The following is a 16,890-nucleotide window of genomic DNA, read 5'->3' on the forward strand; positions in this document are numbered from 1 at the left end:
CGGTTCGGTTAACCGTGGGGCTTTTTTTGGAACCGAATCGGTACTATCGGTTTTTGGAAAACTGGTAATCGAAACCAAACTAAAGCCAGCCGGTTGACCAGTTTGGTTAACCATCGGTTCGGTTTGTCAATTTTTTAGTTTTTTAATTTTTACAATATATATTATAAATATATAATAAAAAATTATAAATATATATTTATATATAATGCATATTTATTAATTTATAATATATAAAATATATATAATACATATAGTATACATAAATATATATAAATATATGTATACCGATTGGTTAGGTTAACCGCTGGAATTCTATATTGGTTAACCGAAACCGAACTAGTACCTTCGGTTTTTTAGAAACACTGAATTGACCAATTCGGTTAACCGATTTTTCGGTTCGGTTTCAGTCGGTTTGTTTTTTTTTTTGCTCACCCCTAGCATGAAGCACATCTGAAAGGAGCGAACCAAAAGGCAGAGAAATAGATCCTTGACCAACGATGGAAGAGGACCCATCAGGTAGTCTCACCTTTTCCCTATCAGAAAGGTATAAGACTGAAACAAAGCGAGCTTACCAATCATGTAGTTGGAGGCTCCAAAATCAATAATCCAAAGAGATTATGAATATTGGGAAATATATAGAAAATAGAGGCAATGTTACTAGATGTAGATGCAAAGGAAGTCAAAGGAGTGGGACCAAAATCCATCTAACGCAATGCCCTACCATACAATTCCAAATGGTGACGAAAGGCATTGATGAAATCTTCCTTGGGATCTAAACTAGAAAAACGACCCTAAGGAGTACTCACATGTGAACCATTGGTCTACTCCTACCTCCTAGGAAGCCATACTTGTGGAGATATACTTCTTTTGTCCTATAGGGCAATCCTAATACGGTTCCCCAGATAGGGAATGCAAATGGATTGAATCAGGGTGTATCCAAATTCGATCCAATAATATAAACGGTAGGTTTTGATTCAATCTGAAGATCCGATCAGATCTCACAAACATTGATTCAAATTTGAATCTAATAAGGATGTCGGATATCCGAATCTAATCCAATCCTATTTAATTTAAAAAAAATTAAAAAATATTAAAAGGAAAATAACATATATATGTTATATATAACACACACACATATCGGATAGGATCCTTTTGGATCGAATAGGGTGTGATCCGAATTCGATCCGATTTTTAATCAGATCCTATTACCCGATCCAATCCAAAATGGGGATATCCGAATCCAACAAAAAAGATTGGACTTTGGATTGGATTGGATCGGACCATGATATGATCCATTTGCACCCCTATGCCCAGATTTCTTATTTTGATCTAACCTTAACTTCTTGTTCAACTCCTGAGCCCACTTTGGTTTCCCAATAAGATCCTAACAATTCTCCTTAGCATGTCTAGGCCACTGACAATGAGTACACCACAACTTATCTTTGTCATCACCTTTCTTTTGAGAATCATTCTTCTTCACAGAATTTGCACCTCCCCTAACAGCCAAACTACCAAAGCAATTGACTCCCCCTAAGGACTACTTGACATTCTTCTGCTTTCTTCCAACTGTACCACAGCATACACCTCTAGAATTGAAGGGAGGTCCTGCTTCCCAATATCTGAATTCTGATAAGACTCATTTGTAGGATTCAGCCCCAACAGAAAAGCAAATACACGTTGCTGAGAGACCAAAGATTTCTAGGCTTTGGCATCCTCATCACATTTCCAGTTCATATGTTTGTAATGGTCCAACTCCTTATAGATTGAAGTCAGATCAAAGTAATACACAAAAAAGCTCCTCTTCCCTTGCTTACAAGTTGCAGATTCAGCTTGTAACTGGTAGATCTTTGCGTAATGCCACTGCTCAGAATAAGTATATTTTGCTTGTTCACAAATCTCATAAGTCGTGTCAGCCCACATAAAATTTCTTCTATCCTGTGGCAGCATAGATACTAAAAGCCACAGCATTACCATGCTATTCTCTTGGTCCCACTTGTCATGTTCAGCATTTCCAGACTTCAGTTCCTTAATTTTCCCACTGATATACCCTATTTTTCCCTTTGCAGTAACATAGAGTTTAATACCTTTTGACTATTTTAGATTCCTTAGTTCCATCCAAGGGGAGTAAAGCCATGGGAAAGTTCATGTCTAGCCACCCACCCAGCCCACCTTGTCCGAAAGTCATACTAGAGGTTGCTGAATCTCATGAAGGGGACAAATCATATCACACTACCAGCCAAAGAACCCAAGGAAAGACAAACAGTATGGTCCCCTGGTACTTCAACTTCTCCCACACTAGAGTTCAGTTTTTCAACTTCCCTTCATTCAAGAATCACCAAAAACTGATTGAATAAGGACTTTGACAGTCTATTCGCAATATCTGTCAGCAAAGGACCTCTGCAACTTGTTACAACGATCACAAACCAGGCTTAGGAGAAGAGTCCCCACTGTTACAGCATCATACAACTGCATAGGAGGACTGGAACAGAGACCAATCTACTGTTACAGGACCACACGATCCACATGGAAGGGCTGAAACACTTCAACCCACTGTCTACAGCCCTACCATTCAGTCACACCCAAAAAGGGTTCTCTTGGTGCTAGTGACCAAGAAGGAAAAGAAAAAGGGGAGATCAGATCAAGTTCTCTCCAGTTGATTGAGTCTTCCTGAGATTCCCACTCCAGAAAACATGATTGATGCTGAAAAACAGTAACTGAGTGCTCCTCCTCACAATAAGATCCACTTTGATACCATATTATGCCGTCAGAGATCAGAGAATAAGAAGAGAAGATCAAATGGAGCCAAAAAGGTGGGCTAACGGGACCAGATATTCTATTTATAATAAGAGATATACAATAAAAAGAGAGAAAAGACCACAATACCCCTGTAACATTAAAGTAAATAAGAACAAGAATAATACAAATAAAACATAAAACTAAGGATAAAACAGCAATTCAACAAGAACAAATAAGAAGAAGAAAGAAGAGTTTAACCACAATATCAAATGGAAGCATAAGAAGAAACAAAAGAGTCGAATAGGAATGGAGACCCATCCTTCTACTTAATGAAATATCATCTTATCAACCAAAGAAAAATACTTAAAACATATAATAGCTCAAGGATGATTGATTTTGCATATGATAAATTTTCCCTCAATTTAGACGTTCACTAGATTGAACCACAAAGGCTGCAATTTTGAGTGGTGAATTTTCATGTTATGATCTTTAGATCCTAGTCTTCATTTTTATATATAACAAGTTGAAGTGACCTTTCTATTGCTTTAAGTTTTAAATCATACAGAAAAAGAAAAAGAGGGGGAGGGAAGACCTGAAAAGGTCAATTATATTTCGAAGAGAACAAGGAATTCAAACACACAAGGCATCATCCAGTATCAAGATAGTATTGAAATATCAAGAACGCTGAGATGAAACTATGCACTTCAAGATAGAGGCAATCTAAAGAGAAGTGCAGATGAATTTGTGCTAATTCTAGATATGGTTATTATTGTCTATTTGTAAAATGATTCACATACAGTGGGACGAGTAAAAACTGAGCAAACTGTGTTATCATGGCCAGAAAGAGCATGAATCTGCGTCTTAGTACGAATATCCCAGACCTGAAAAATTTTCAAGCTGTGTTAGAACATATGAATAAACTTCTCAGCTTATATTCATCAGTTCATCAATTTACTTAATTTTGAATCCAAGCTATGTACCATAGACATTCTTGCTTCATATGAATGATTAGCTTGAAATACAAAGGAATATTATGCACTGGTAACAGTGAATGATCAAAGATATATTCATACCCGGCAGACAGAATCACGTCCCCCAGTAAGCAAAATGTCAATAGTGGGATGAAGAGCTAAGCAATACACACCACTTAGATGCCCATGATATGACCGTATAACCTGCACAAGGAGCAATAATTTCAAGAAACCATACTCACAGATTTATGTATATAAATAACTAAAAACTGAAAATCTTAAAATCATTCTGAAAATTTAATTTCCAACCTTGTTTTGTTCAAGGTCCCAACATTTAACCTGTTTGTCGTCACCCGCAGAGAACATGTAAGTATGGCGGTTGCTCACAGCAAGGCCTAAAGACAAATAAATTCTTACTATTCTTATAACTGATTTACATACCATACCCTACAGAAGCATATGCCATGTCATGTGATTGCAATTTAATCCAATACAATTACTAGGAAGAAACTAACCGCGTATTTGTTCAATATGCCCAGTTAATGTGAGCTTTAGCCTTCCACTCCCTACATCCCATATCTTCTCAGCCAAAAGGCATAAGGGTCAGAAGCTGCTCTCAGAAAAGACAGATATCCAATTGCATTCACTATTGAAAAACAACAAATTACCAAAATAAAAGAGAGAGAGAGAGAGAGAGAGAGAGAGAGAGAGAGAGAGAGAGAGAGAGAGGGAGAGATAAGACTAGATGAAAGCAAGCCAGTAAATATTCAGGATGACATGAAATTTGGCCTAAGGAAAAGTATATAAACACTACATAAATGGTTGGGCACATTATGGTGGTAATTCTATCATTACCAGCAAATACATTTTCATTTTGATGTACATGTACTGCACGTCTGATGTATCTCAGTAGGAGTATTATCATATACTACTTCACCTATGCCACAGGCACTTCTTTTGTCTCTCTTTTGTATATATGGTAAGTCAACTGATCAAACACCAATTAGATATATTGGATTACTTTTCCCCTTGAAAGCCACTTTGAGCTCTCCCTATGTATCACTTTTCCATTCAGTCAGATTAAGATCCACCTTTCAGTTTTTCTCTTGTTCAAAATAACACCCACCTTCTGTGCAAGTTCTCCCTTCCAATGTAATTTGGCACAGCAAAATCAAAGATTTTTTGTGGATGGTTGCTATCCAAAACTGTTGGATCTTGGCTTGCAGTTGGTGTTCCAAGGAAACATCTTAAGTTTCTTCTGGAGTGCGTAAATGGTGCCTCTCATAAGAAGGATAGCTTACTATGTAGATTTATATTTTTCACCAATTTCTGCAGAAGCAAGAAAGAAATTCCAGGCCTTTTGGGATTTTTCCCTATCACCTTGGATGTTCAATGCTGATTATCAGAATAAAACCAGCTATCAATCACTGGCTAACTACTATGACTACATGGGTTTCAAAATTGATGCCTTGACAAAGAGTTAAACTTGTTATGTCCTAAACCAAGTGTTCACCTATATTCAACTCCTTTCTATCCTGGCATGGTCGAACTCGACTTCGGTGGATGTTCAACTGGATATCAGGTTCCTGCAGGCATGGATAGTGCACCCAAAAATGGCTGAGGCAGGCCAAAGACGGCTTGGAGGCTCTTGGCAATGAGAGGAGTGATTGCACACACATAGATTCAACTCTCTGAAAATTGCAACTAAAAAAGGTGTATCACTATGGAACATTGGGTACTGTCTTTTAAACGGATGAGATGGATTTGAAGGTAAAACTTGTTCGGCAATCTCTCCAAATTGAGGGAACAAAAACTATAAAAACAGTGTGATGGACTGTGGGAATTAGGAATTCCTAAAAAGACATCTAAAATTATCTGGAAAATCTTTTGTACATGAAAGGAAAGGCTTCTAGTCACTGGTAGAGTGAAGAACAAAATGAAAAGACACCAATACCATTTTTCTTCAAAAAAAGGTTGTGGAGGTTCCTTGAGGAGACTCAGAATCTTGAAAATTCAGTGGTTAGGAGAAACCACAAGACTCTGATCAAATAGCTTGTATGCTAGAACTGCATAGTGACTTTGCTTCTTGCATCCACTGTTTGTCCTGTGCTAGATTTCTTTGGTGCAATATTATATCCAATAGAAGTGTTAAATTCTGGAATTATGGCAGTAGGCAAACTGTGAGGATGATTTGGATTTGTCTTTGAAAATATATTGCACCCATTCTTTGTCCTTTTCCAGCATCATTTGGCATGAGGCTATACCTGAGAGAAATGTTACATTCTGAAATTATGGCAGGGTTAGATTAACCTATGCCAAGTCTACCTCAAAAAGAACAATATTTCCTCTATTGCCAATTTGTCTTCTGTGGTCACTTCTAGAATATACACTACCAATATAGGACTGAAAATTTGCTGATGTGATGCCCTCCTTGACTTCGAAGTGATCCTTTCTTGATCCTGGCAGTATTGATAGATTGTGTCTAATCAGCTTTATCTTAAATGAAAGTCCTTTTGTGCTTCCTTCTTCAAAGTTCTTGATTCTAATGCCTTCCCTCCCAAGCTTCATCAAATCTATTTGACTGGGTCTAACTCAGCCAAAAAATAGTATTTTTTATCACGAGTTGCACATACGAAAATTAACACTTGCTACATGTCCCAATAAACACCCAAAAGTATGATTTTTATCAGAAACTTGAAACCATACACACACACACACACACACACACACACACACACACACATATATATATAAGAGGAAAGAGGAGAGTTGAGAAGTCCTCTCACCACAGAGCAAACATGTGCAGATGTGCCTCCTCCTACTCTCCTTTCTTGCACATGTGCATATTTATTTTTAAATGAAATCATTAAAATTATAATAAGGCAAAATTAAAACCCTAATGGGTCTTCATTGTCTCTCATAAATTCCATATCTACTCTCTAATAATGCAAGTATTCTCTCTCTATCACCTTAATAGTCAATGTTTGTAGCATCTCCCCTCCCCATTAAATCCCTCTTTTCCACTTAAATCTCTTTTAATCCCTTCCGGCTCTATCTAATAAAGTAGGGGTGTTAATTAGATGGATTGGGTTAGGTTAAGGGTCAATCTAAATATGAACCCTAGCTTTGACCCAAATTAATATTAAAACCCAATTTTGTTATCTTCGTCAATTAATATTAGATATTTAGATGGATTGGTTCAACAATAAAATCACTCAACGTGAGCCTTTGGTTATCTTCGTCAGTTCAACTTTGAAATTTTTTTAAATTGGTTATTGATCTCATGTTAAGCACATTGTTTGGCTATATAAAAAGCAATAAGTTTCAAGCTCAATAACTAAAAAGGAAAAGAAAAATATGTTTCTACTATTTTATATGTAAAGAACTAAAAATATATAAAAACTTTGGTGAATCGATATTATTTCATTTTTCTCCCTTCAAAAACATTTTTTAAAAACATAGGTCACTGCTACCAGAAAAAAGAAATATATAGATACTGTACAAAATAGGTTCATAAGTAAAAATCCTGGACTGTGAACCCCCCCCCCCCCTTCAGGAAAAGTTGAGCCCCAGTATCGTATATCCCTTTGGATCCCATTTCTAGCTGGAGAATCCTCGCTATGAGTAATTCCCAATCGGTACTAATGGCAACAGTGCTTCCCTTAAGAGATGCCTGAATCTCCATGGGAAAGAAATTACAAGGGAAGCAAAGGGGGATAATCCTCACTATGAGTGGGTGAAGCGAGACAGACCTAATCCTTGCTATAGGTAGAATGGAAGGAAATGGAAGAGGATGACCATTGGGTGGATTGTGAAGATTCTGTATCTTCTGAAGATGAGTCAAGCATTGGTAGTGTTGATGGCACAGTTCAAATATCTATGGAGAGCGAAGACAACTTTCAGTTAGGTTCTCTCTTTGAGGAAGGAAAGGCTGATGACCTCAACTTGGGCCTGCAAAGTGTAAGCCAGCTCCAATCTATGAAAGGCTTAGAAGGTGAAGTGTGGTTGTGCTCAGGGAGCGGCTTAAAGAATCTCTCCAAGAGTCAGGAAAGGAATAGAGAATTCCAAAGGGGGAAGGACACCGATTCAATTGAGCGACAGAGGCAAGACGATCAGTTGGTGCTTCGGCAAGGGAATCAGGAAACTGCAATGAACATTCTGGTGGGGGACAGAACACCAATGTCGGTCAAGTCTGCTATTACCTTGTTACCTTACCAAAATGTAAGAGCTAAGAACAGGGGTTTGGTGAGTCAACAAGAAAATCAAGGTTTTGAAGGTTCTCATTCTCCGTTGTTGGACAATCAGTTGCCCTCGTCAGCCTCTGGTAATCCCTAAAACACTGTTGGTTCAGTTTTTGGTACTAATCCCTCTTCTCTTGGTTTTACAGATATCTCAGCTCCCATCCTTGTCACTGATATGCCATTGGAAGTGCCTAATGAAAAGGGGTGGGATGAAGAAGATCTTGTTGAAGAGGAAGTAGTTGGAGACAGGGAAGGAGGGTTGTTTGTCCTGGAGGCTAGAGAGAATAGGTTGCAGGAAACCAAAGAAGTAGCGGGGGTGGGTTTGGATGGGGAATTAGGGTCTACAGAGATCCAGGCTGAGGAAAGACCAGGAGGGGAACTGGGGAAGGAACTAATTATAGAGAAGGAAGGAACCGATGAGATGGAAAGGAATACAAGAAGCAGGGAACATCAATTTGAGAGGGATCCAGTGATGGAGCTGGCTGACAAGATGGGGTTGAAAGTGGAGAAAGATAAGGAAAGGGTACCTCAAAATAAAGAGATTAAAAATAAGCGAGGAAAGAGGAGAAGGAAGTTAAATGAACATAGTTGTCAAGGCGACGCCTAGGTGACAAGGTGCCCTTTGAGGCTCGCCTTGCCTAAACGCCAAGCAGTTTTGTACTATGTATTGTAAAATACCTTTTTAGTCTTTATTTTTTGACATTATAATTATAAAAAAGGCACTATTGAACTAAAATATTCATTTTGTGTTTATATACTAATTTGTTTTTATTATTTTCTTATTTGTTAGGATGTAATCAATACAAACATTGCTAAATGCTGTATTGAACCCTCAAAGACTTTAAAACGTGAACCAATAAGTAAGGAAGAACTTAAATTTTTTTCTAATCAACACATTTTCTATACTTTAACATGAACTCTATACTTTTCTTATGAAAATTATGAATAATTATTAAGGAAATATGGCTATGGTACCTAGGGAACTACCCTAGGATCTATGTTTTCTATATAAAAAAATCCATCACCTAGGCGACAAGGCGCCCCCCTAACGCCCAGCCTTGCCTTGGCGCCTTGAAAACTATGTAAATGAAGTGGAGAAACTTATCTAAGAAAACCCCATCTTATCTATGCTTGACAGGTTCTTAGTCTCTCTAGATAGGGAAGAACAATGGACTGGCCTAGCTGGGATAACTCTACCTAGAATTACATCAGACCTCTGGACTATTTGTTTGTTTCAGAGGAGTGATGATGGCGGCCCAATTCCTTTTAGGTTTGAAAACATGTGGCTCACTCATTCGGATTTCGAAGAGAAGGTCAAAGTTTGGTGGAATAGCTTGGATCAATCTTCATTGTGGGAGGGCCAAAATTTCCTAAAAAAACTTCAATTGGTGAAGGAGATTAGAGAGTGGAATAGGGAGAAATTTGGAAGATTGGAGGAGAAAAAAGTTGATCTGGTCTCCCAAATTGAGGCGATTGATAGCAAAGTGGTGGGTTCTCTTGTTGACGGTGATAGGAAGTTGAGATGGTCTCTAAAAAAGGAGCTAGGCGAAACTCTGTTAAGAGAGGAAATAAGTTGGAAGCAAAAATCAAGGGAGAGGTGGATCAAAGATGGGGATGGTAATACAAAATTTTTCCATGCATTGCAAATGGAAGGAGAAGGAAGAACTGGATTAGCCCACTAATGGGGGGGAAGAGTGAGGTTACAAAGTAGACAGAGATTGCAGAGGCTTTCTCGGAGCATTTCAGATCTCTATAGAAGGCCTTAAATGAAAAGCGGCTGGTTGAAGCGTTGGAGGGGGAGACTTTGGGTGAGGATCAACTGCATTTTTTGGAGAGAAGGTTTGGAGAGGAAGAGATCAAGGAAGCAGTTTTCTCTATGAATAGATCAAAAGCCCCTGGGCCTGATGGATTCACCATGGCGTCCTATCAAGATTGTTGGGGTATAATCAAAGATGGTTCTTTTCAAAGTCTTCTATGATTTCCATAAAAGGGGGTAATCAGTGCGAGGATAAATTCTACTTTTTTAGTGTTGATTCCAAAGACAAACAATGCTATACAGCCCAAAGACTTTAAACCTATCAGTCTAGTCACAAGCGTTTATAAGGTTTTAGCAAAAGTATTGTCTTTGAGGATTAAGAAAGTGATCCCCCCATTGATTTCATAGTCCCAAGGGGCCTTTGTGCAGGACGGGCAGACCATTTACCAAATTCTTATTGCTAATGAATGTGTTGAGGCTCAAAAAAGATTAAAGAGAAGGGGAGTGACTGTCAAATTGGATTTGGAAAAAGCCTATGACTTGGTGGACTGGAACTTCTTAATTGATATTATGAGGGGGTGTGGATTTGGAGAGCTGTGGTGTAAATGGATTAAGGGTTGCCTGCGGTCTACTCACTAGTCAATTATTATTGATGGGACGGTGTATGATTTCTTTGAGGGCTTTAGGGAACTTAGACAAGGTGACCCTCTTTCTCCTTTTTGTTCACTTTGGCAGCTGAAGTACTATGCAAACCTCAAGAGCAAATTGCCTGCAATTTTTTAGGGGTTGGTCTGTAGGGAGAGAGAATGTTTTGGTCACTTATTTGCAGTTTGCAGACGATATTCTGATTTTCTGTGATGGAGATTGTAGAAAGGGGGTGGAAATTTGAAGTTGGTGGTGAAACTTTTTGAGAAAATGTCTAATTTAAGGATTAACTGGTCTAAGAGCTTAATGGTTGGAATCAATATCGATGAGGAACTATTTATCAAAGAAAATATCAATGAGGAACTCTTGAGGAGCTTGGCAAACTCCTTAGGCTGTGAGAAAGGTGAGTGGCATATGAAACACTTAGGCTTACCTCAAGGAGATAACCCTAGATCAGATAGTTTTTGGGCCCCAGTGGTGGAAAGGGTTGAGAAGAGATTAGCTAAGTGGAAGAGGAATTATATCTCAATGGGGGAGGGGGGGAAGGTTAACCCTTATTAAGTCTACCTTAGCAAACCTTCCAGTGTACTATGTGTCAGTGTTTAGGATGCCACAGGAGATAGTGAGGAAAATTGAAAAACTTATGAGGGATTTTCTCTGGGAGCCGAGGGGAAAAAAGGACCACTTGGTCAAATGGGAAAAAGTGGTAAAATTGAAAACAGAAGGTGCGTTGGAAATTGGTAATGTTAAGATGAAGAATCAAGCTTTACTCAGAAAATGGTTATGGAGGTTTCCTAATGAAAATGAGAAGTTATGGCACAAGGTTGTGACGAGTATTCATGGCATATCAAGCAATGGGTGGGATGCAGGATGTCTTCGTAGAGCTACCTTGGTTGCCCCATGGAAGGCCATCCATGATTGTCATCCTACCTTCTTACATCATATCAGGTATGACTTGGCCACTGGTCAAAAAATTAGGTTTTTGGAGGATGTGGATTGGCCAATTGGGGATACCCCTTGGGTATTAAATTCCCTTCTCTCTTTGATATTTCCAGGTTTAAGGGTAGGCCCATCTCTGATTTCCTTACTCAGCATCACTTCTCTACAGGATTGAATTGGTATTTTGGCTTCATTAGAAACCTTAGAGAATCTAAACTTTCTATGATGACTGATCTTTTGAGTTTGTTGACTTCGGTTTTCTTGTGTGAAAGTGGCTCAGATTCTAGAATATGGGGCCCTAATTCTGTGGGGGATTTCTCTTGTAAGTCCTTTCATTCTTTGGTTGCCACCTCTTCTTCCTATTCTTTCCCAGTTAAGGAAGTCCGGTGTTCACCCATTCCCCCTCAAATTAGCGCCTTCTGCTGGGAAGTGCTTCATGGAAGCATTAATACCTTTGATTTACTTCAAAGGAAGAGACCAAACTGGTGTTTGTCCCCCAACTGGTGTGTTCTTTGCAAGTTGAATGGTGAGACTGCGATTCATTTTCTTATCTCTTGCCCATTTATTAGCTTTCTTTGGGATTGGTTTACTTCTCTCTTTGGATGCAGGTGGTCTTCTCCTGATAGGTTGGAGGGTTTATTTACCCCTACTAGCATTAGCTGTACAAAAAAGAGGGGTAGGACCTTGTGGAGATGCACTAGAGCAGCACTAATTTGGACTGTGTGGGAGGAAAGAAATGCAAGAGTTTTTGAAGAGAAGGAATGAAGCAAGGAAGCTTTGGTTGAAACTACAACATTGAGGGTAGCTCATTGGGCAAAAAGTTTGAAGCTGTTTTCGGATTTCAAGATTGAAGATTTCTTCAGAGCTTGGGGTACCATCGCTGCATCCCCAACTACAAGACAAATATCTATTGAGGTTTGGTCTCCTCCAATAAATGGTTGGAAGAAACTGAATTTTGATGGGAGCTGTTTGGGTAACCCAGGGCCCTCAGGTATTGGGGGAGTCATTAGGGATGAAGAGGGGAACATAAATGCTTTATACTCTGGCCCTGTGGAGCAGGGTGATGTGGCAAGATCCGAGTTTTTGGCTGCAGTTTTTGGGGTTGAGAAGGCAAAAGAACTGGGTATTAGAAGGCTGATTATTGAGGGAGATTCTAAAACTGTGATTAAGTGGCTGGTTAAAGAGGAAGGGGTGGCATGGCATTTGAGGAATGAATTCAGAAAACTCAAATGGCTGTCACAGGACATGTTAAACCAAGTGAAATGGGTGAGGAGAACTGCTAATAGATTGGCAGATAGCTTAGCCAAGCAAGGGGTACATAGAACACATATGTTTGGGCTCAAATGTAGTACTGAATTGGGACAGTTTCAATAGCTGGTTCCTTTCACAACTTCTTGTTGTAATCATGTTTCTCACGTAATTAATGAATTTTTTTTCCGGGTTGCTGATAAAAAAAAATAATAAAAAAGTTTCTGTTAATGATAAAAAAAAATTGCTAAGGGGAGAAGAATGGGAACACAATTTGACAAAAAAAGAAGAGAAAATACACCATAAGGTACAAAACCCCAAATTCTAACATCATTTCCAGAAATGAGCAAGAAGACATATCTAAAGAGAAAGATCATATCAATGATCTCATATTTATGATTAAACAAGTGTCTTCCAAATAGGGGTGGAAACGAATCAAGCATTTCACGAGCTATTCGAGCTCAGCTTGTGAAAAGCTCGATTTGGCTCAGTTTAACCAAGCTTCGAGCTGAACTCGAGCCCAATATATAGGCTTGTTTGCTAATCAAGCCAAGCTTGAGCCCAATAAAGCTCAGCTCGTGAGGCTCACGAGCCTAATTGAGCCTAATATATTAAGATATAATTTTTATTATATGTATAATAATATTTTTACATATAATATTTTTTATTTTTTATGTATATTAATAAATATTATATATATAAAGTTTTTATTTTTTTATATGTATGATAATAAATAATTTTTTATTTTTTACAGGAAGCTTGGCTCACAATCAAGCTCGAACGCACGGGATTTTGAGTCGAGCCGAATTCGAGCTCAAGCGTGAGCCTAACATTATTTTGGCGAGTCAAGCTTGAATAGCTAGATATTCAGCTCAGCTAGACTCGAACCTACCCCTACTTTTGAAACCAAAGTTCCCAAAACCTTCCAAGTATGAAAGCTATCCAAATGTGTCTCCTAACATTAGGATATGAAACCACTTTACTTTATGCCCCCAATTTGGTATACAAAGACACCCTTCTTTTTATATTATTTATTTTATTGATTTATTTATTTTGATAGATCTCAATGACATCCTTCTTGTGATGCTTGACTTTTGTCCAAGACTAGTTTCTTTCTCTTCCCATGGGGAGAGGTATAATTTTGTGGGGATACACAAATTTTGCCATTCTGTGGAGTATCTGGGAGGAGCAGGGTTTTGGGTATTCACTAACAGGGTATATATGTTTAGGATCATTATTAGATCCCCAACAAGAATGAGTTTAGAGATGTGAAATTTTCAGACCATTCACAACAGTATCAACACACTTGGACCATCCCCTTCAGGGCCCAATGGGTGTTTGCTAATAGAACCTTCAAGAGCTCAAGTAGATAGAGATCATGTGGGTTTCTTTAGGCTTACTAGAGTAAGGATTCTAGTCGAGCAAAGCTACTATCCCTGCTACGATGAATTAATATTACCTGTGAACTTCAAGTGCATTGAGATAGAAGGAAATTCCTTAGTTATCATAGGGTGGATATGGACTTCCTCCAAAGACCTTACCATACCATAATACCAATGATTCAAGCATGCCTAGGTGCACAAGCGAGGCACATTTTAGGGTAGGTGCCTCGTCCAGGTCCTAGGCACATCCCTTTCAAAAGGCGCACTAAGCGTGTGCCTTTTGAAAATTTGAAGCTTTTTTGGTTTTTTTGTGTCTAGCGGCTGGGCCGGGGGCTCCGCCCCTAGACCTCTGCGCAACACCCCTCGAGGCAAGCCCAAACAAGTCCACGTTAGGTCTTAAAGTCTTAGTTCTCACACAAAAATAATGATTTTATAGTTTTAATTGCTTTTTAAGAAGATATTTTATTAGGATGAATGAACATTACCAAATAGGGGGTTCTTGAAGCTCCAGTTGGGCTTGCCTCGAGGGGCATGGCACAAAGGCAACTTGTAGAATCAGGAATTTAATATGTTTTACATCACATTAGCTACCTGAAGTAATGCAATTGAGAAAAAAAGAGATTGTGGGTTTTATATGCTTGAAAATGTTTTGTATATTTTATTTTATTTTTAAATTCTCATTTGAATATGGTTTATATGTTATATTTATGTATTTTAATTTTAGATAATAGGTTTTTTATAACATTTATTTTAAAATTTAAGTTTATATTTTATGTTTAATATTTTCTTATTTTTTTGTGCCTTGCTTAAAAAGGCACGTGCCTCACCTTGCGCCTTGTACCTCAGGCCCAAATTGACCCCTATGACTTTTTTGTGCCTTGCGCTTTTACAACACTGCATAATACCAAAGGGCTAAAGCAATGGCAGCCAAAATGAACACCTTGCTAACATAGACTCTAAGGTCAATGAAGTCCCTTCTAGTCTTTCCAAGGGTGGAGTGCAAAGGAGTAATTTGTATTAGGAACTTGCCCCTGCCACCCAATCCCCCCCCCCCCAACCCCCAACACGGACACAAATTAAAAAAAAAAAAAAAAGAGCAAACAAACAACCCATCCATCCCAAGCAATAGATTGTTCTCTTCAAACTGTATGCATGCATTTTCTCATCTTATGGCAGCTTTCTACTCTTTCCCATTGACCTCTAGAGAGAGGACACTTGTATTCTATTCTTCTTGATTTTAATGAAATTTTTGCCAACAGATCATCACCAGAAAAAAGAGACCCAATTGTCACCACTGGATGGATTCTACAATATAGTTCCATGCAGATCTATGATACCCAGATACAGCAATGAACAAGACAAGGTCCTGGAGAAAATATATAGTAAATTGAAGTATCCAAAGTGATACGGAACCCATGCAAAAGTATCCGGATATATAGTTGGAGACATCTCATAACATTAGAGAAATGTTTTATACTTTTATATTTCCAGGTCAAACATCTTATTCAAGATTCTGAGGTTGATCAATTCCATGGACAAATAGTCTTGCTAGGGAAAATATCCTAGAGTAGTGTTGTAGAGTGGGAAAGTTCAACTGTGTGGCTCTTGAGTTCCTTTTTCTTTTGTTTTATCCATTATGTGTTGGTTTCAGCCTCTCAGACTTGTGGTGGCATAAACCAAACCTTCTTTCTTAAGCAGGTTCACTATTAGCAATCACAAAAAAAAAAAAAATCAATGATCAAAATGACCATTCCTTTCTGTTCAGTGGAAACAAAGTCACAACACAAATTAAAAGAGAGAAAAGATGGTAGATAAACAGGATTCACATAGCTGACCCCATATAGATGGGACAAGGCTTAGATGATGATGATGGCGACTTTGTGTGCACACACTTGTATGTTTAGGACCCAGTCTACCAGAAAGAAATGACCATGGAGATAGATGGACCTCCAATCAGGATTAGATTGCAACTAAGCAATTAAGAAATAATGAAATTGTGGAGAATGTTGATGTATATTATTATTATAGTCCTGTTGTATTGTATCATATTCTTGTCCTTTTATTCTTTTTCCTTTTCAGCCCTATAAGGGCTTTTCTTGCAATTGTAAATATATAATATAAAGGGCTCTTTGGGGGTGGAGGTCGAACTATTTTGGACACCCCTTTAGCTTTGTTCTGTTCTCTCTTTGATTAGTACAACTGAGAAGACTGTCATGGTATCAGAGCAGGCCTTATTCTCCAGCTTGTGATTGAAGATTTTATTCCAGTTTGAAGGGCTCTATGCGAACTTTCAGACTTGTTCTAGAGTTCCTCATTGAGGGACTTTTTGGAGGCTGCTTCAATCGGCATAAACTAAACCCTATTATTCTGGAAAATTGCAAGTCAGATTGGGTTTTTCCTGTTCTTTAATTGGCTGTTCCAATCAGATTGGTCTTCCAGATTTTGCATCGCCCTAGGGTTCAGCACCCTTCTTCTTAGTCAGGTTGGTACTCCATTCGGTTTTGAAGGGTTCTGATCCCTTTACATAGTTCAAAAGGCCTGAAAGTTTCTTTTTTCTAGACTGTCACTATTAGAATATGCTGTGTTTGGCTTGACTCTAGAAAAATCTCTTGAAGACATGCTGCTTTCTTTGGTCATGCTGAGATATTCTTGCTACTGTTTTGATTGAAATTGCTTTAGAACTGCTTGTTTGTTTCATTTCTGGGCTTCGGATTCAGTCTGCTATGTGTGTCTTTGTAGGTTGTAGTTCTGACTACATGAGATTTTCGTGTTATGATCTATCTGTCTATCGTATCCATATCTTTTGTAATGTTGCTTTTCTTGATCTATCTTTCATTGTTGGGGTTGCTAGATTACTTGCTCCATCAGTTTCTATCTTGTATGACTTTGATTCACAAGATACCTCCTCTTCAGCAACTGTGAAAGATCTTGTCTTCTCTTGCAAGCGGTTGTGTGCTCCAATTACTGCGGTT

General features: G+C 38.4%; 1 protein-coding gene across 2 annotated transcripts in view; it reads right to left on the minus strand.

Moving 5' to 3' along the window:
- The window catches only part of PRL1 (pleiotropic regulatory locus 1), a 54,726-nt gene that overhangs the window by 9,634 nt on the left and 28,202 nt on the right, over positions 1-16,890 (minus strand). For both annotated transcript variants that reach the window (XM_088984707.1, XM_088984706.1), the window contains 4 exons: positions 4,223-4,286; positions 4,017-4,102; positions 3,810-3,911; positions 3,534-3,617 (listed from right to left, as the gene is read on the minus strand). In XM_088984707.1, coding sequence (XP_088840833.1) covers positions 3,534-3,617; positions 3,810-3,911; positions 4,017-4,102; positions 4,223-4,286 — 336 coding nt within the window. The remainder of the gene's footprint in view (positions 1-3,533; positions 3,618-3,809; positions 3,912-4,016; positions 4,103-4,222; positions 4,287-16,890) is intronic.

This window comes from Nelumbo lutea, chromosome 4, assembly GCF_056320005.1.
Source record: "Nelumbo lutea isolate HS-2025 chromosome 4, American lotus-T2T, whole genome shotgun sequence".
Taxonomy (NCBI): domain Eukaryota; kingdom Viridiplantae; phylum Streptophyta; class Magnoliopsida; order Proteales; family Nelumbonaceae; genus Nelumbo; species Nelumbo lutea.